Source organism: Vigna radiata, chromosome 1 (genome assembly GCF_000741045.1).
Source record: "Vigna radiata var. radiata cultivar VC1973A chromosome 1, Vradiata_ver6, whole genome shotgun sequence".
NCBI classification, from domain to species: domain Eukaryota; kingdom Viridiplantae; phylum Streptophyta; class Magnoliopsida; order Fabales; family Fabaceae; genus Vigna; species Vigna radiata.
Genome location: NC_028351.1, coordinates 15630552 through 15651837, shown reverse-complemented (window position 1 = coordinate 15651837; position 21286 = coordinate 15630552). Strand labels below are relative to the sequence as shown.

General features: G+C 33.7%; 2 protein-coding genes and 1 long non-coding RNA gene across 3 annotated transcripts in view; 2 read left to right on the top strand and 1 right to left on the bottom strand.

The window, feature by feature from the left end:
* Positions 1-1206, top strand: part of LOC111241274 — a 15764-nt gene extending 14558 nt beyond the window's left edge. The window contains exon 3 of the long non-coding RNA XR_002667171.1: positions 1158-1206. This is a non-coding gene — a long non-coding RNA (uncharacterized LOC111241274). The remainder of the gene's footprint in view (positions 1-1157) is intronic.
* A 2791-nt stretch (positions 1207-3997) lies between these two features.
* Positions 3998-5811, bottom strand: LOC106765964 (60S ribosomal protein L30). The gene is made up of 5 exons (XM_014650727.2): positions 5661-5811; positions 5446-5551; positions 5045-5146; positions 4295-4363; positions 3998-4215 (listed from the first exon to the last, which is right to left on the bottom strand). Exons 1-5 carry the CDS (start codon positions 5679-5681, stop codon positions 4175-4177), a joined length of 339 nt encoding a protein of 112 aa, XP_014506213.1. The 5' UTR covers positions 5682-5811; the 3' UTR covers positions 3998-4174.
* Positions 5812-8107: 2296 nt separating this feature from the next.
* On the top strand, positions 8108-20263 carry LOC106771809 (ATPase family AAA domain-containing protein FIGL1). Its single transcript, XM_014657800.2, has 13 exons — positions 8108-8462; positions 8814-8952; positions 9077-9463; positions 11902-12140; positions 12532-12659; positions 12757-12875; positions 12952-13044; positions 18049-18150; positions 18337-18439; positions 19243-19326; positions 19408-19503; positions 19643-19770; positions 19855-20263. Exons 1-13 carry the CDS (start codon positions 8134-8136, stop codon positions 19954-19956), a joined length of 2049 nt encoding a protein of 682 aa, XP_014513286.1. The 5' UTR covers positions 8108-8133; the 3' UTR covers positions 19957-20263.
* Positions 20264-21286: the final 1023 nt, after the last annotated feature.

The window sequence follows — 21286 nt, the reverse complement described above, 5'->3', positions numbered from 1 at the left end:
AAATTAAAGACTAAAATAGACTAACAAGAGCTTCTAACAAAAGAAAAATATGCAAAATTAGAGAGTTATCACTCGCCGATCCCGATTTTGAACACGGTGTTGGAAAATGATGATGATGTTGGAACAATTTTCCAATGACTTAGGGAAACAAGATGAACAACAATGTAAACTTGATATAATCTTTTAGGCGTGAGTACACATTTTCCTAAAAGCAATATTTCGTCCCTTATAAGAGTGGAGGGGATCACGAAATCCGCTTTTGAAATACAAAGAAGAATAACAACAATGATACTCACTCTTAGTATTACCGTTTAAACAAGAATATGATTCTCAAGAATTGATTTGTGTGTTAAGAGAATGACTGAATGAATTCCAGTAGAGCACAGGATCCCTTTATATAGATGTTGATCAGGCATCAATCCAAGAGATACCAGATTCTGATTAGTTACATTTCTTCATGAAATATTGTAAGTTTTCATGAATAACACTCTTCATGAATAATTGTAATTCTTCATGAATGGTAACTCTTCATGAATGCTTGTAACTTTTCATGAATGATAACTCCTCATTAATAATTGTAACTCTTCATGAATGGTAACTTTTCATGAATAATTGTAACTCTTCAAGAATCTAAAAATTGTCTCTAATACTCTTAAATTCCAACAGATGAAGAAGAAGATGTAGCTCTATTAAACCTCCTAAAACTGAATAGGAACGAGGAAGCGGTGGAGGCACCTAAAGAAGTTGCAGAAGGTAAGAGCGAGGCTGAGAAACTACAAGAGGTGAAGGAAAGTGAAGCGAGAGTAGCAGGTATATCTGAAGAGAAAGAAGTAGAATCTGGGACTGGAGCAAGACAGGACAAGGGAAAAGGGAAATCTGAAGAAATGGTAGAAGTTGAGAGCGGAACAATACAATCAGTGTTCTAGGACATGGAGTGGTTGGCGTGGGGAATTGATTGTCAACTCTCTCATCTGGCTGCAGAATAAACAGTCTTGTTATTGTTTATATCGTCAATTCTCTCACGTGGCTGCAGAGTAACTGTCAACGTGCGAAATTCATCTATGTTAACAACTCTCTCACGTGGCTGCAGAATAATAGTCAACGATCGTTTATATGGTCAACTCTTTCACCTGGCTGTAGAATAACTTATTTTGCAGCCAGGTGAGAGAGTTGACCACATAAACGTTCGTTGACTGTTATTCTGCAACTAACATAAATGGATTTCGCACGTTGATTGTTACTCTGCAGCCAGGTGAGAGATTTGACGATATAAACGATAGCAAGTTGACTGTTATTCTACAGCCAGATGAAAGAGTTGACAATCAATTTCCCACGGCAACCACTCCATGTTCTAGAACACTAACTGATTGTATTGTTCCAATAATTTCAAATTGTATTGTACCTCGACTGTGCGAGTATTTTCACTACACAATCATGTAGAAGAGCAAAAAATAAATTCTACAGTCAAATAAAGTGAAGATAAGACACTCAACATAACTGCTGTCAAGTAAGTATATCTTGATGTAGGTCTAGATTAGAAAACTGTTTTTATGCTGATTCTGATTATAGGACGGCATTACACAACAAGTGGTTCCCAGGATTATGTTTAATTCTCCATAATTGATTCTGACTATTGTTTTCTGGTCCTTAAAAACCGTATAAATCTCATTGAAATCGCAACTTTAAGCATCTTCATCTCTTCTTCAATAATTACTTCTGCTACTTCATGCTATCTTCATGGAGATTCATCAACTTGTTGAAGGAACATTCTCCGGCAGTAATATTTTGTTTAATATTTTTCGTTAAACTTTAAAATTTGAATTGTTTAAGTGGTTTATTCTTTAGATGATTTTGTCTTAATAATCTTTCCCTTTTTTTATGCTTAACAAATATACATGTTAAATGAAATAATCTTAAAAATATTTTCAAAACATTGTATGAGAGTGCAAATATATTTTGTAAAAAGATTCAAAACAAATATGTTTTTTTAAGAATAACAGTTATCCTTTGTACTATTTTTATCAAGATTTATATTAGAGCATAAGGTTGTAAATATCATACACCTGTATCAGAGTCCAAAGAATTATTAGAGGGAATATATAATTATTAGATATTTATCAGAGCAAGTAAATATATCATCGGATTGTCTTTTTTCAGTAATCAAAATATATTGTTTAACACTATCAGAGCCAAATATTATTAGAGCAAATGTTATTTGTAGCATTAGAAGATTATCATTTTACTAAAGATTAAAACAAAATATGAATATCATAAGTGATAAATCATTTGTGTACAATATGTATCAAAGCAAAACATAACTCTTTTATTTAAAATATGTGTAACATAAACTTATATATTAGAGCATTAATAATAAGTTGTCAGAGCCTTGTGTATCAAAGTGGAAGTAAACGTAAATAATCATAAGTGTTCATGTATCACAGCACAAATATCAAATCTAATTAGGTTTAAATCATTTAGTTGTCCTTATTTTCGGGAGATTTTTCCATTTTGATTCCTGTCTTGTACGAATTCCCAATTGAGTTCCTATAAGTGCTAATTTCAATCAATTAAGCCCCTGCCGTTAAATTTAGTTAACGAGATTAACTTTTTTACATAACTGGGAGGATGACATGTTAATTTCTATAAACGTGGCCTATTTAGAGTTGAAACATGGCATGAATTGAGTCCCATAAGTGCTAATTTCAATCAATTTCAACTCTAATTCATACCACGTTTCAACTCTAAATAGGTCACGTTTACAGAAATTAACAGGTCATCCTTCCTGCTGTGCAAAAAAGTTAACCCGTTAACTAAATTTAACGGCAGGGGCTTAATTGATTGAAATTAGCACTTATAGAGACTCAATTGGGGATTCTAATAACACGGGAATCAAAATGGAAAACCTCCCAAAAATAGGAACAACTAAATGGTTTAAACCATCTAATTATAATGATATTTAGACAACATTTCAACACTGATTACGTGTCAATCTGTGATTGGTCCAAAATTACTCCACAATCAATAATAATAATCATAAACATTATTGTGAAGTAATTTTGGATCAATCACAGATTGACACGTAATCAATGTTGAAATGTTGTTAAAAAATATTGTCTAAATATCATTATCCTTATTATAAATTGTAAGCATAGATACTTTAATATTTCAACATAAAAGCATTTTAAAACATTTTCAGTGCAATATCCAATTATTACAATTCTCCCCTGAATGTAATATCTTTTTGGTTTAGTATTTTCTCTCCTTGTTTGATAAACATCAAAAGGAAAAAGGAAAAGAAGAGAAGCATCATGGCACGAATGAAGAAAGATAAAATGGTGGAGGTGATGGCTAAGGGAAAGAGGGATTGGAGAAAAAGGAAAGTTAGATGAGAGGGATGGTGGGAGAAATGAGAGGCTAAGAGAGTAAGAGTTTAAGAGAGGATGGGTGTAACACCCCTAACATAATGCCACTGTTATAAAAAAATTTCATAAAATTTCCATAAAACATTCATTTCAAATAATCAAAAATTTATTATAATGCGAAAGCAAAAACCGTATATAAGTAAATCAAAATAATTCCTAATCATTTTCAGTTTAGAAAAATTCAACACGAACTTTGTGCCATCATTCTTATATTAGTATTTTGGGACGAACATTAACTTCTTTGTAACAGATTAACTAAATCTTAATGGATTTGTTTTTTGGTTACCACATTAGATTTATTTAATAATAATTAGATATTTTATATAATTAAATTTTCTGTTCACCTCCGAAAAGTTTATTAGCTTTTCCCGTATCCACGCATCCTACCACCATTATGAAATAAATATCTATTGAAATCAAATTTATAATTTAGATACAAAAATATCTGCACTTTGCACAATTTTAGTATGATTTATAACCGTTTTACATTATTATGTATCACAAACACACATATATATGGATCTAAATGCTTCAGAAGAAAAAAAAAAGACTAGATTGAACCAAAAGGAAAATACTGAACCAAAATTTGATACCATCACGAAAAAAATAAATTATGTAGACAATTTCTTAAAAGCTCAAATACCCAAAGAGTTCAGCCTATATTAAAATTTCTTCAAGACAAGTCTGAACAAACAGGAACAAATATCAAACAATCAAAAGTTTTAAGGACAAAAAAAGGGGTTAATACAACTCTACTGCTCGGTGGGCATTGTCTTGATGATATCCGAATCACCTGAAAATAATAACAAAGTTAGAAAACACCGTGCATACAATTAGTTCCAAATATGAATTAAGTATTAACTAGACAGTACCAGGATCAATAATGCTAAGGCAGCAAACTCTGTAATATTTGCCACATGCGGTGCCCAAATCCACATTGTCTACAGAAACAAGAACAATTTGCCATGGGCGGTTAATAGACGGAAATATGATTGATTAGCTTCTGCATGTCTACTGACACTATGGTGACAACACCGAAGCAATAAAAATATACAAAACTTGGTGGCCTTTTGACAGATAGACATTCCATGAGGTAGGATGGAACTATTGTATAGCAGAAACCATAACAATCAATCCATAAAGCAAACATAGTTTAAAAATTATCTAGTCAAACCAACCCATTACAATAGGATTCACAGATACAGATGGGTCCATTTCAGCATATGAAAGCAATTATCTCTGCTTTGAACCTATCACACCAATTTCAGATTAAGAATAACATTGTCAAGTTCACGTTACCAAAACTTGCATACAAATTGAGGGTTCATGTGTGTGTGTGTGCGCGCAGGTAGAGAGGGAGAACACGGGTGAGGCGAACTAAAATGAATGAGGAGTCCTCATAATCAAACATACCCTTGAGTACTAAATGAAAATAGAGCATCAACTGTGCATGATTGTGCCAAACCAAATAATTTAAATGAAAAGTGATAGCAAGAGTACTTAGGCACGTAATCGCTTGAAGTTTCTCAGTTCCATTCAATCATCAACATACAAAATTTCCCTTGTCTAAATGCTCATAATTATCATAAGATGGCACACAAATTGTTTAGGTTAGAACTTACTCCCGTTGTAATGGTGAACTCCAACCTTCGCCAACATAGCATAGTACTCAATTTCAGACTTCCTCAATGGTGGGCAATTGTTGGCAATGATAATCAATTTTCCTGCATGATAAGGTATATGAAATGTTAAAACAATTTTTTTTGTGCTGTTGATAAATTATCCCACGCACAAGGGCAGATTTCATAATTCCTAAGAAAACAATTCAACCCCCTAAAACCCAACAATGCAGGACAAAAGAAAATTCAATTTTTCTTCAATATTGCAAAATAAAAAAATAAAAAAATCAAACTTTCAGCAGAACTATTAATTCAATCCAAGTGATAAATCTTCAGAAAAGAACAACAATCATATCAGATCATATAGATCAACTGGGAATTCAAAAGAAAAGCTAGAATAACACCTTTGGAGCTCCTGAGGGATTTGAGAACCGTTTTATATCCCAAAGTATATTTGCCACTCTTCATCACAAGAGCGAGCCTGTTGTTGATACTCTCATGGGTCTTCTTCTGCAAAAAAAAAACAAAAAAACAAAAAAAAAATCAGAAACCAATAACACTATAAAAAACAATTATTATAATGGATGAGAGATAGGAAAGACATAGTGTGAGATATTACAGTCTTCTTGGCAGCAACCATGGTGGCTTTGGAATTCTCTGAAGAACGTGATAATGGTCTGAAATTGCCCCAAGGAAGAAACCCTAAATTTTGGGTGGCAGAGACTTTAATATAGAGTGTCTGCTAGGGTTTAGAAGTTGAACGGTGTCGTTCGGGGTTGAGCGCTTTTCTAATCTCACATGGACTGCTTCCTGCACCCCTACAATTTCTGTCTGTGTCCCCGTAACTTTTAAAATCCCCGTTTTACCTTGTTATATATTATAAATTTAAAAAACAAGAAACTAATAAATTTATCTTATTATCCATACTTATATTGTTTATAGGTATCTCAAATGTTGAGTTTTTGTAATTTCAGAGTGTACACGTATGTTATTATCCATATTTATTTTTTTGATACGTTTTAAAATTTTGAGTTATTTTCATTTGTGTTTTTTTCTTTTGATTCTTATGTGTTTTCACTCTTGTTTCTATACTATTTGTAGAAATAATAATTTGTTCCATCTTTATTGATTTTGTTAGCAACAAGAAAGAATGGAAGTCAAAGAATTTTTGATGATGAAGTATTTGAAGATTAGAAGAATTTGTTACTTAATAAGTTGATTAAATTAAAGATTTTGTAAGTTTATTGACTTAGCATAGAATAATGCATAATAGGTTTAAGTGGTTTCAAACAAAAAGTATATTTCAAAAACATACTAAAATAATTGATTATCATTTAGGATATTAATTATCAATCAAACTCAAAATTGGCAAGGTTCGATATAATTGATCGTTTAAAAAAAACTTCTGAAAAGACTTAAAAATAACTCATTATCACTTGAGATAATCGATTATCTCAAGAAAAATAATTTTTGAAAATGTTCACAAATAATCAATTATCATTTTAGATAATTGATTATCAACCACAATTGCATATAATTTTTTTAATTTCTTACCTAATTTCATACTTGGGTCTATAAATACATTGCTTCTAAGCACTTTTGAAGTTACTTAATCTTTTTGAAAAGTTTTGTGCTTGTTCTAAGAAACTCTTCATACTTTAAGTGTGATCTTCTAAACTCTTGTGTTGCTAAAACAAAGTGTTTCCATTAGTGTGTCTAAGTGAGTACACATTTGTTGTTGTAATGATAAGTTGTTTATTTGTCTGTCAAAAAGAAGTGTTGATAATCTCTTATGTGTTTAAGAGAGGTGATCTTTACTTTACTCATTCATTTGTAAGTTATAGTTATTTGGTAGTTATTAGTTAATAATTCTTTTAAAAATCATCCTTTGATGTGAACCAATATAAAATCACTTAGGCCTTAAGTAAGCTTTTTTAATCCTACTTTTTTTAACTTTGCTATTCTTGTTTGAAGTAACTATTTTGCTTGTAAAAAAGAAAATTTTGTAAAAGAAACAATTTTTATTAAAGAAACCAATGCACTCCTTTTGTCCTCCCATGAAACATTTTGGTGTGTATTTTTAATAGGTTTGACCTTGATCCACGTGGAATAGGACAAAAAATTTAGGGTTAAATATGTTTTTAGTCCCTATACTTTGGAGTGATTTTGGTTTTAGTCCATTTTCAAACTATGGTACAATTTAGTCCTTCAACTTTAGAAAACTCTGGTTTTAGTCTTTTTTATCAATTTTTTTTAACTTATTTGTTGTTTCAAGCATGTTTCTTAGTTAACATTGAAGCAAAATGTGTCAAACAGTGTAAACAATCCAAATGCTATAATGAAACGTGTTTGAAACAACAAATAAAGTAAAAAAATTGGTAAAAAAGACTAAAACTAGAGTTTTCTAAAATTGAAGGACTAAATTGTACCATAGTTTGAAAATGGACTAAAACTAAAATTGCCCCAAAATATAAGGACTAAAAACATATTTAACCCAAAAATTTATAAGGTCGAAAAAAGCCCCCATTGAAAAAGTACACGAGACCAAAATATTTCTAAAAGTCACATGGACTAAGCCAATCCATAAACCTTTAGAAAAAAAAGAAATATTTATTTTGAATATAAAAAATGCAATTAACTTCTAATAAATTGAAGATCTAAAATTTTTTAATTAATCAAATAACTATATACAAACATTTTAATCAGACTTTTGTAAAAAATTTAAATAAACTTAATTGTTTGCTTATATAATAAAATTACAATTTAAAGTTAAATTCATTAACTAATTAAATATGTTTAATTTTCCTTAACTAACAAACATATTTTTTATAAGATATAAAATAATCATTTAAATTTATCTAAATCTCAAAACTAAATAAGATATTTTAATTTGATAGTTTAAAACAATAAATTTATAAATAATAAGTTTTTAGATATTTTTATTAGGTTTTGTTTATTTTTTCTTTTTTTTAATGTATGAATTTTTCTACCACTTAATTATTTCTCTTTAATTTATATAACTATATTTCTTTTGGCGAGAATGATGGCAAAACGTGGGAGTAGCCAGCACCCAAAATCAAATACAAAGGCATATGCATATACATACACACTCTTTTCAGAAGGTTGTTTGTTATTGCTCTGCCAAGGAAAAAGAAGTGATGGAGGATGCGAAGGAGAAAAATTGGAGAATGGAAGCGGAAGAGAATCTGCAGAGGTTGCAATCTCTTCTGTTGGGTACGGAACACGCTCTAGCAAGCAAGGACTTCGCCTCCGCTTACGTCCTCGCGCTTCGTCTTCTCGGCTTCCTCGACGTGAAGTCCCACTCTGACGCCGTCGATGAGGCCTTCCTTCAACCGACTCGTCGCGACGCACTCTCCAAGCTCCACACTGCTCGCAGATCCCTCATCCCTCAATCTGATCGGTGCGTTCTTTTGGCAATGATTTGATCCTACTCTTGAACAGTTGAATATTTTGCTTGAACTTCTTTATTTAACTGACAATGCTGAAAAACTTAAAGAATTCGGTGAAAATCAAATGGCCTAATTAGGTGTGCTGTACAAGATTAATTCGCTTTTACATATGAGCATCTTCGGAAAAAAAAATGTGAAACAGACATTTTCACAACTTGAAATTCGTTTATGCATAACAATTTAGTGGTTGCAAATAGATTTTAGACCCTTTAATATTAGTTAACTTTCCCATATGTTCTGGTATCGTTTTTCTGTTGTTGTCTTCGTGCTTCTGAATATTTTGGTTCCTTTTACTTAACTAGGCAAGCTTTTGAGCAAGCAAAGAAATCTCCAGGATACATTTTTGGCACAACAGGAGATATTGACATTGAGAAGATTCGGAATTCAAAGTACTTCCGTGCTCTTGTCAACCAATCTAAAGAAAACGATGCGTATAAATTGGTAAGACATTCTGACAATCACAGTTATTAAAATCAATTTATTTATTGTTTTCTGTTCCTCGGTATTCTTGACATCATGATTTATGAATACAAGATTTCTTTTCTTAAAAAAATTATTATTTCAGGTTGATCACCCGGGGAAACAGGGCAAAACAGGCAGCAAAGCCTCGAAGCAAATGGTGCAAACGAAGCTATCATCCATGTATGGGAAAAGCAGTTTGTGGACTAGCAACTGTTCCCAGAGTTCTTTGAACATGAAAAATTACAGTTCTGAGGATTGTAGGATTCTTGGTAGGCCTCAATCTCAAGCCAGCCATACAAAGGGTCCTGGTGTCTCTTCTATCTTTCAAGTTGAAGGAGAAGAAAGAGCTTTTGGAAACACATTCTCCACCAAACGTGTACACGTGGAAACTAATAATCTCAGAGTTGGATACTTGAAGTCACCTTCAAATAAGGACGAAGTTCACCCTGATGTTTGTGGCAAAGGGTTTATTACTGCTAGAGCAAAACTGGTATAATTAATTCACCTTATTTATCTACTTTATGCTTTTTTCTCCCAATGCGTTTGACAATTATGAGCGTTTTATTTCTATTTTTCAAATTGGGTGCATGAATTTGTAATTTGTCTTTATAGTGATTGATATGAAAATACTGCTTGTTTGTTTCTGTACATGCATTTTGCCAGTTCCTACCGATATATAGGAACTATGGTTGCAAAAATTAGATAGAAAAAACTAGTATTGAATTGATTCTCTTACCTAAATATATTTGTGGAATCTAAAGTTGGATTTCTTTTTCTCTCTTCCCTTACCTTCTTTTTCCTATCAATGGGTGTTAGTGGGTTTAATCCAACTAGGAGTCTCATAATTGATTCTATGTGCAAGGTGTGGTGATTAAAGAAATGGAAGACCGTATATCTGTTTGTTTGGCAGAGTTAGCTGGCTCCTTCAACTCAGGATCACTTATTCTTTGAAATTGTTCAAGAATTAGTTAACTAATCTTCTTTTGGTGACTTGAATTCTTTTAATAATTAAGGCACTTCAAGAGCTAATCCTTGTTCTTGTGGTACAAGATTAACAAGCATTGATTTCCTGTGATTCGATGGGGACAATTTTTATCAATGACTTTATCAATATGAATTTTTTTCCTAATTGATCATACACATGAGGATATTTAGGTTCTATTAATTATAGTCCATTTGAAAGCCCGCATGTTACAATGACACAGTGGACATTTCTTCTTTATTTTCTTGGATGACTTATAGTGCCATGACGAAAGAGATTTGGAAATGCCTGTGTGGACTCCATGACGGATTTGGTAAAGCTTTGCCATATGACATCTATGATTGAATATCATGAATCCTATGAAGCAATTATTAATAGCTTAAACCTTTTTGAACAATATATGTTTAATTGTTTCTTGGAGATTAAAGGAAGATATTTAAGTGTTGGTGCGTATGTTTCAGCCCATGATAGTACACAAAGCTTGTGTTAGTTGGGATGTAATACATCTCTGTCACTGGAATCTTTGTGGCAATTCAACAAGATTGGCATATTAGGGCCTAAACCAGTACCATCGGTGAAGCCTTTTGTGATTCAATATTTTGAAACTCGTAAGCCTCAATTATGCTCAACATGAACATCGACAACAACTTTTATGAATGAAAGAAGTGCCAATGATCTTTATTACTTTTGTTATGAACCCTATACTGTGGGACACAATTCGATTCACAAAAAATTACAAGAAAGGCTTAAGCGATTAATAATTGCATTAAAAGGCTTCATGATATTTAGTCACTAATGCTTTCTGCTGGAGTTTCATCAAATCTGCCATGGGGTCCATATAGACATCTCCAAATGTCTCTTTGATCAGTTGTGAAATTTTGTCCACACCATGTGCCATTGTAATGTGTGGCCTTCCAGATGGACTATAGCTAATTAAACCTAAATATCCTCATGTATATGATCATTTAGTATAATGTTTTCATTGATACTATCATTGGTTGACATTGTCTACATTGAGTCATGGGAAATTAATTCTTATTGATATTGTACTTTAGGAATAAGGACGAGCTCTTGGAATGTCTTGTTTATTAAAAGGTCAAGTCACCAGAATTGGTTAACTAATTCTTGAACGGTTTCTTTCAAAGAATTAGTTATAGTGTGATGGTGGGAGTCAACTAACTCTGTCAAACAAGCAAAAAGATGTTCTTCCATTTCTTTTATCATCACAACGTTGCATGTAGATCAGCCATGAGATTGCTAGTTGACCAAACCCAATTGATAGGATAAAGCAGGTAAGGGAAGGGAGAAGAAGTCTAGGTGTTTGAAGCAATAGGAAGAGATACAAAAATGGGAATCCAACTTTAGATTCCACGGATATATTAAGGTAAGAGAAAAAAAGAATCAATATTGGGTTTTTCTATATCTTCTTTACAACCACAGGTCCTAGGATTAGATCGTGACTATATGATATCATGTTGAATATAATGAAAAAACTATATATGGGATTAATCTCCCATGTGTTGAATATACACGTAGGATACTCTATTTATGATGGAAAAAATATAAATTAAGTCCAAAATACAAATAAAGAATAATAACAAACTAACTAAAAATAAAAGGTAAAGATAAAATAAAGATAATATACCTGACAAGGTAGGAATAGATAAAATTCATGTACAAAAACAAACCAGTGGTATTCATATCAATAGTGTGCGGAATTTTTCATGTTCTCGTTATTCTCCTAATGATGTATTTTAGATGGAAACCTAAATATTATTTTTTATAAGGAAACACCCTTAAAAGGGTGATCACATTCCCTCTATTATTGAGTGGCTTTCAAACAAGATTTCTAGTAAAAATGAAATACCCGTTATCATATGACTTCTATTCCTTGCGCCAATTTCTTTGCACATAACAATGTTGAAGCCCTTAAATTATTGGTTCAGGAAATTGAAGAAAAGCATAAGCGAGGAGCAGGCGGTTCACCCTGTAACTCTGTCTCACTGCAGTGTGATAACAATCCTGCCAACAGGTTACATGGTGGGAGATCATATAGTGTTTCACGACGTGGTTTCCGTAGTAATTTTGTTCCCCCTATAAAATCCAATGGGAATAATGCTGGAAATATGAGTGCACGAAATGCTGGAAAATGTGATGATTCTTTAGACGACTCTACAAGGAAATGGTTAGAAGTACAACCATCATATTACTCCTCAAATTCATCTTGCTATTATCTTCCCTAACCCATTCATTCTCTTTGCGTAGGACATTCCAATGTTCAAATGACAATATTATTTCAAACTTTTTCCGGACATATTCTCATAAAGAATATCAATTTCACTATCTGCTCATCTATATAACTATTGAATCTAGTCTCTAGGTCTTTTATGAAGGAATTTCAATTTGTGACGATTTCCTTCATCCCTGCACAAATATTAACATAGTGACTTTTTCTTGTCTTTATTTTTAATTATAGGTACATGAGACTAGTTCCCAGGAAATAGTTGGTCTCAATCATGTTTAATGATCGGTTGGATAATATATGCAACTTCCTTATATACTTCGTATGCTTGTAGTTTGGAAATCCTGTGTGGTCCTGACGGTGAGCTTCCAGAGAAATTGAGGAATTTGGAACCTCGCCTCATTGAACATGTTAGTAACGAGATCATGGATAAAGATCCCAATGTCCGGTGGGATGATATTGGTAAATATCAAAACCTTGTTGTCTTTATACTCAGCTCACCAAAATGGCATTTTGCACAATTATGAAATTAAGTATATGTCGTTTAATAATAATGTAGCTGGATTGGAGCATGCCAAGAAATGTATTGATGAGATGGTAATATATCCTTTGCAACGTCCTGACATATTCATGGGCTGTCGTGCACCTGGGAGGGGTCTTCTTTTGTTTGGTCCACCAGTAAGTACAAATATCTCCTGTGATGGTATAAATTGCCAAGACTGGTCTTTAATATCTCTTTTGTTTTGAATGCTAGGGAACCGGTAAAACAATGATAGGAAAAGCCATAGCAGGGGAGGCGAAGGCAACCTTCTTTTACATATCTGCAAGTTCGTTGACTAGCAAGTGGGTAAGTTTGTCGTGCTTATGATTCAGCTGTCCTATTTTGACGGTTTGCTGATATATTCGTGTGCTATTTAGCGTATCAATAACTGAAGTTGAATTCTGTGAAGGGGCTCAGGTCAAGTCAGGTTTGGCGGGTGTGTTTTGTTATGTTAGAACCTGAATTGATTAATGGAGATATTAAATCCGGAACTAGGTATTTTTGGTTGGTTCGATAGCAATAGGACAACATATGACATAATATTGATAACAAATATTGTTAGAACAGATTTTGATATTATTTTAGATAATGTACCTTAAATTTAATTCAGCTTCACAAAACTGATTTTTAAGATAAAGTTTGCATTCACCTTTATACTATAATTTGATTTATATGTAGTTAATGTGAGATCTCCAATATATTATTTCATGTTAGGATCAAATATCTTTAGGGTGAGAATAAAGGTGGTCTAATAATGACTCAGTAGTAGTTGACAGAATAGATATACTATAATTTAATCAAATATCTAGTAGATGTGAGATGACTTGAGAGAAAAATACAAAGGAATTATGATCAATTTGAGAGAGTGAATTTCCCTATCTTTGGATATCATATTTATAATAATTTGGAATGCATTACAGAAACGGTATAAGAGGGAGGAGAAGAGAATTTGAAATGATATATTTAGGAACTAGGTACAACCCAAAACACACAACAGGTTTACAATAAATTCTATTTAAAACTATTTATTCTAACAATTTGCAACACACTCCCTCATGTTAAGGATTGAATATCTTGAGCTTGAGAAAAGATATTTATGGGTGGTTCTGTTAGGAACCCAGAAAAGTGATATAAGAGTAATATTTTTTTGGGTTAAATATGTTTTTCGTTCCTTAAGTATCACACGATTTTGGGTTTAGTTCCTACTTGAAACTTTGATTGCTTTTAGTCCTCATAGTTTTGATTATTAGTCCTTAAAATTGGATGGCGTTAACTTTTGTTTGATGTGACAAGCAGCGAGGCCACATCTTATGCCAGCTTCCCCTTCACTCTCTACCACGTTTTTTTTTTTTTTTTTATATGACTCGCTAGTGGTTATCATGGACACAACATCGGTTTCTCCTTCATCGTTATCTTTCGGAAGTTGTTTCTCCAATTCCAGAAGTCGGTGATCCATGATCTTCTTCTCCAACTCAGCCACCTGAACGGGAACCGGAAGAGGGCCAAAAAGTTGAACCTGATTTTGTGGCATGCCCAAATCAAAGTTCCAATAGCTTGGTAACATCAACCACCCATTTGCTGCTGCTTCTCCAAGCTCCAAACTTTTCCACAAAAGAATCTGCATCTCTCTCAAACGTCAACACATGGCCCTGAGTCCTTCCTTCCTCTTGGAGTTAACTCCAAGCTCCAAACTTTTTCTCAATTTGTCATTGACTAGCACAGAGAGAGTCGAGATTGATTTTTCCATAAAACGAGTTTTTTAGTTCATATTATAATAACATGTTGTTTTCTTTTATTCAAAGGCAGCAGTTACTGCTAACTTTATCCATAAGGGTTAGTGTTTGGCATTGAGCAATATGTGAGGCAGGATCTAGAAACATTGCGGGGAGGTTCTATTTTTGGGTTCAGTAGAGAGGGTGGAGGTTTGTGGTGGCAGTCGCGACGTTGTTCGAGTTGTTCATGGCGGCCGCCGGAATGGATCTGCCGATGAATCCACCCGCTTCGACGAAATACTCCGACGCTTCACCTCCTCTAGTGAACCTTGGCGATGACATTCTAGGATTCCGCGAAGAAAATAAGGAAAAGGATTAGACTACCGCACTCTTCGGTCCGACCTCGAGGACTTTGGCTCCATCTTCAACACCACCTCTGACACCGAGGTCGTCCTCCACCTCATCGCCACCTCCAAGCACTGCCCCTTCATCCTCTGCATCGTCGACACCTGCGAGAAGCTGAAGGGCGCCTACTCCTTCGTCTTTGTTATCGAGGACAAACTAGTGGCTGTTCGTGACCCCTTCGGCTTTCGTTCCCTCGTCATGGGAAGGAGAAGCAACGACACTGTCGTCTTTGCGTCCGAAACCTATGTGCTTGATTTGATTGAGTCTCGCAGAAGATTTGGGGATATTTTAGCCACTGAGAGTCCCGTGATATTGTGATATTTGTTCCTGATTCTAGGGTTGTGGGATATTTTGATTGTTGTTCTTGATTCTAGAATTGTAGTTGCACTTGGTGCTGCAAAAGCTGGGGTTCCTTTTCAGCAGGTTTGATTAGGTCACACTATGTTGGGAGGACTTTCAGAGAAGAAAAGATACGTGGCACACACAGTTGGCATCACACATGGACTCGCCGTTTGTCACATCAAACAAAAGTTAACGTCGTCCAATTTGAAGGACTACGAGTAAGAGTTTCAACACTATAAGGATTAAAAGCAATCAAAGTTTTGAGTAGGGACTAAACCCAAAATCGTGTGATACTTAAGGGACGAAAAACATATTTAACCCTATTTTTTTCTTGAAAAGACTGAAAAGAACACAAAATAGGAGAGCACTCTCTCCTCCAAGGGTTTCCCCTTCACAAAGAGCTAAAGCTCAATCTACAAAATTACCATCCTACCCTCCAAGGAACTGATTGGTCTAATTATATAGACCAACTCCCAACTGACAGCACTGCCTCCACTTATTTTTCCATCCCTTCCTTTATTCACTGCTTACTTTATTCTTATATTCTCAGATAACCTTTTCCACTGCTTCCTTTTATTTTTCCTTCTACCATAAACCTTCCATATCCTATCATTACATGCTGCTGCAAAACAACCTTGTCCTCAAGGTTGGAATAGTGAAGTTTGATCCCATGGCATTGTGATAGTGTCTCATCATCAAAAGGGAAGCCATTGGCTAGTGCCTGCTAATACCAAAATTCCAATGTCCTAGATGTTCCAATCATTATCACATCTAAGTTCAACCATGAATTCTTATTGGCCTGGCTGCATTTCCACCTTCAACTCTCTTTATTGTTGCATGCATCCCCTTCCTCCTGCATCATAATATATTTTTCTGTTACAATTCTCACTTCTGTTTTGGTTTTTTCTTCACTATAGAGGGTGTGATTCTTCATTGCTGACCCTTCTCCCACCTCTATAGCAATTTGCATATCTCTAATCAAGCCCTGTGGATCCTGTTGTGGCAACCAATTTTGAACATTAGATTGCAGCCCTGCAAAGAAATATCCCTGTCATTGGTCTTCTAGTGTTTTATTTGCTTATGACACCAATATCTTGAATTCTTGGATGAATTTTCCCCCACTCAAAACAGCTGCATCTTCTCCTCTATTCCCAAAAGTAATAGTCACAATGTTCCCACCACATTCTGTTTTCTTTCCTTTGTCTTCACCCTCCTTCACTGTTTTGACATACGCACCACAACCTACCACACTATCTCTCCTAAAAACAATAGCTTTTTAAACTTCACTCGGAGAAGCAAGAGTCACAACATTCCCTTCATAGTCTTCTCCTGATGCATTTTCCCCACCAACATTTGTCACATTATCCACCCTTACAGCAACAACTTTTGTAACTTTCTCAGCAACAAATACAACAATGTCTCCATCACAATTTTTGTCTTTGCCTTTCTCTTTACATATATTCTCTTCTCTCCTGTCTTGCCTTCCAAATCCTACAAAACAATCAACACTTAAAACAACAGCTTGTGACTCTCTACACCCTGAAATAATGTTGATAACATTCCCCTCACAGTCTGAGTCTCCACTGATATGCTTTTCTCTTTTCTTTTCCTAATTGATTAAATTATCTCCTCCTTCTGATGGTTTCTTTGCTTTCTTGATGTCTTGCAGACTATTTTTCCCAACAACCATACCCTTTCTTTACCTCTTTCTTTCCTTTCATGTTGTCATCAAGAAATTCCTCTCTCCCTCCCTTTCTTGCCCTGTCAATAGATTTCTCCCTTCCTTTTGAGTCCTTTTCTTGATTCTGGTATTCTCGTAACATTTCCTTCAATTTCTTAGAAACCTTTTCTCATCTCTTGCGTAAGTCCTCTTGATGCTTCCATCCTCTTATCCAGTTCATTGGTCCCTTTCTCCAAAGTATTGTCGCTTCCTTCCATGCTTTCGCTCCTTCTTGAGCTGGCAGTTGGACCAATTTGTTAGGAACCAGAATGGAAAAGAGACAGAGGAGTAATATTTTTTTTTTATAGAAAAGACTGAAAAGAATACAAAATAGACAGCACTTTCTCCTCCAAGGGGTTTCTCTTCACAAAGAGCTAAAGCTCAATCTATAAAATTATCATCCTCCTCTCCAAGGAACCGATTCGTCTAATTATATGGACCAACTCTCAACTAACAGCACTGCCTCCACTTATTTTTCCCTCCCTTCCTTTATTCTTATATTCTCATATAACCTTTTCCACCGCTTCCCTTTATTTTTCCTTCTACCATAAACCTTCCATATCCTATCAGGTTCCATAGCGACTTAATAGCATGTGCCGATATATTCAACACACTTTAATAGCATGTGACAATATATCATCACACTTTTGATAAACAGACTTTGATGTCATTTTAAAAAGTGAACTTTAGAAAAATACAACTTCACCATGCAAAAAGGAAGTGAAAAAACTAGAAGATAGGGGAAAGCTATGCGAAAAATTGAGAAAAAGAAAGAAATAAAATGTGCACAATCCATGCACCATGTGTGATGAGTAAAAAGAATCGACTACTTAGTTTCTCTGTTTCGGCTCTAATATACCATAATAAAGTTATAAAATCGTTTTAATATTGTAACTGATAAAGTAGGATCTGTTCTCAGGTCGACTTGATTGAGTTACTCATTCTCTGACCCTACTTCATCCATACAATATGGATAGGGTCAAGTCAGTTTTCTTGGGTTGGTTTGACACATGTTGACTCATGCAAAACATAGACATCTGTGCTTTTAGTTAGGTCATGTAACAATAATTTCAAAAACTGTTGAAATGTTTCTTAATACCCTTAAATGGTTCCTCCTTATGATTACTTTAGATTGGTGAAGGTGAAAAGCTAGTGAGAGCCCTTTTTGGAGTTGCCAGTTGCCGTCAGCCTGCTGTAATTTTTGTTGATGAAATAGATTCTCTCCTGTCTCAGGTATGCTATGTTATATTGTAGTCAATAAAAGCAACGTGGATTTATTGCCGTAATAGTTTCTCTGACATTATGAGCCATAGCAGTATCGTCTATGAGGAAGTACTAACATGCAATTTTACCAATTTACTATAACTACGCCATGAAAAATTTCTCTCTTCATCATTTAATGCAAATAACTTGTTACAGCGTAAATCAGACGGTGAGCATGAATCCAGTAGACGGCTAAAGACACAGTTTCTCATCGAAATGGAAGGCTTTGACAGTGGTAGCGAGCAAATTCTGCTTATAGGTTATTGCTGACTCACTGGGTTCAAATTCCTTTTTTATTTGGCTTTGAAATACGATCAAATTTTAGCTCAACCTGTTTCTTTCGTGATATGGCCTTATTTCCACAATATTTATGATTTCATCTTTGGCATTTGAAGTGTTTTAGTAGACTTAATACATTTGATGCATTTGAGCATTAACACACTATATATCCGCTATCAGCGACAATGAATCAGAAAACATAAGCCTATGATGTAATTTCTCATGCTTTCTCAAGCCCTTTCTAGTTTCTTTGTATTTGTTGAAAAGGAAGGAAAATGTCAAACTTAATTTTTTTTTTCTTGAAATATGAGGATTAAGTTTATTTCAGTAAAACCTTATAAATCAATATAAAGTTGTCATGTATGTTACCTAATTATAAGAATATTTAGTCAGATTACACTAGCATTTGTGTATATTGCTTTTAGAAATGTTATACATTTATTTATAGTTGAGAAAGAAAACATAAAATATTTCACGTCTCTTTTAAGCAAATTACATATTAGTCCCTTTTTTATATTATATATAACCCTTTTTAAAAGATGTAATTGTATTGAGAAAAAACGAGGTGTAAGTGTGATTTCAGCAAATTTTTTGGGATTTTAGATTAATTTACTTTAATATTTCTCTCTTTATGTGTTTGGAATTGTGGTAATTGTGATGTAGGTAACTTGGGTTTTTGGGTAACAAGGTTCTCTTTCCTAGCGTTTCAATTTGATGGCAGTAAGTTTTTCTCACATAAACTGCCATACTATTTCTTATGGACTTTGGGTAAAATTCTTACAGGGGCAACTAATCGTCCCCAGGAGCTTGATGAAGCAGCACGAAGGAGACTTACTAAAAGGCTTTATATTCCCCTACCATCCTCAGGTGCTAATCATGATTCTGCATATTTTTAGATTAAACTCTTCCATCACCCAGGTGACTAACATTTTGGTATTGGACGTAAAGAAGCAAGAGCTTGGATTGTACGTAACCTTCTACAGAAAGATGGACTATTCAATCTTTCAAACGAGGAAATGGATATCATATGCATCTTAACGGAAGGTGTGAGTTTACACGAGTTATTTGCAATATCTTCTATATACACCAGTTTGACTGTTGGTTTAATTATTTTAATAAGAGATCAAAATCCTTTGGTTTCGACTGATTGATTTCCTTTGCTTTCACTCGGTAACTTTTCTAGGTTATTCAGGATCAGACATGAAAAACTTAGTGAAGGATGCTTCTATGGGACCCCTAAGAGAGGCTTTAAGACAAGGCATAGAAATTACAAAGTTGAAAAAGGAGGATATGCGAGGAGTTACTCTTCAGGTATGCAGAATGCACCATGTGCCTAAACCTGTAAAATTCTCAGCTTAATTTTAAAACGATTTACACTTAACTCACATTGTGTAGGACTTCGAGAGCTCCCTCAGAGAGGTGAGGCCTTCTGTTTCCCCAAATGAACTTGGCACGTATGATCAATGGAACAAGCAATTCGGAAGCTTATCATTGTAGTGGCATGTTTCATCAGTGTATGTATGGTGACAAATATCACAGCTAGTCAGAGATGGTAGCAACTACCTAGATTGACCTGTACCTTAATGCTTGCGCTATGGTAATCTTTATGTTAATATAATTACACTGCTTGCACAACCCATTGCCTGTAAAATTCCACTGGCGCAAGAAGTGGCATGGTGACACCTTTTAACATTTAATATTTCAGCTCCAAGCATGTTTTTTGCAGGGCCTTTTCTTTGTGATGGTGATTACAAACATGTTCAATGATCCAATGAGCCAGGATTAGCTAATAGGTTCTTATTTTCAATTTAAATTTCTCTTGTTTAATTGAATAAGAATTTGAAAATTTTCTTATTTTTATGTAGATAGAAATAAAAATAAAATCAGTTTCATAAAAATAATCAAAAGAATTTATTTAATCTTAAATAATGTCGTGGCGGTTTTAATTAAGCTCCCTTTATAACAATTTATTCTTTAAACGTTTCATTAATCTTTTGTTTGAAATTAATTTACTTATATTTATCAATTCTTTTGAGTAAATTGATGTAGAGAGAAAGTGTACGGAGATGTGACCAAATTGAGTTTAAGAATTTTTATTACGGGTGGATAACATTAAGTAAATTGAACTAAATTGTGAAATAATTGTATCAGGTTATATTTAAAATATTGAACTATTTATAATAAAAGTTGAATTTAACAATTTTATAATTCAGTTTTAAAAAATTAAATTTCTAAAGTTATAGTTAGTTAGTTTCTTATTAATTTAAAGGTTAAATATATGTTTTAGTTTTCATATTTGTTTCCCATTCTCAATTAGGTCCTCATGTTTTTTTTTTGTCCCAATTGCATCCTAATATTTGTAAATTTGAGACCATTAAAATTTATAGACATAGGTTGAAAATTATTTCATTGATGAAATGTATAGACATAGGTTGAAAATCGAGATGGGTTAATTTAGACTATTAATGAAATGCATAGAAAAAATAGGTTGAAAATTGAAATGGATTGATTTAAACTGAAGGTTGAGACTAAGAATGACAATAGATCGGATCAGGTATGGATAGTGTGATATCCGAACCCGATCTACATATAAAAATATGTATATGTACCTGTCTCATTATCTGTTTGTCAGATACTCACATAAAAAAAAATTGTAGATTTTTTTTCAATATGTGAATATCCGTTGGATATTCATTTTCAATCCACAAATATTTAATAGATAAATAAATAAAATTTAAAATATAAATTCAAGTTAATAATAATACTAAATTAAAATATAAATTCTTGTGGATAAATTCAAGTTAATTGAAAAACTAAATTAAACTAA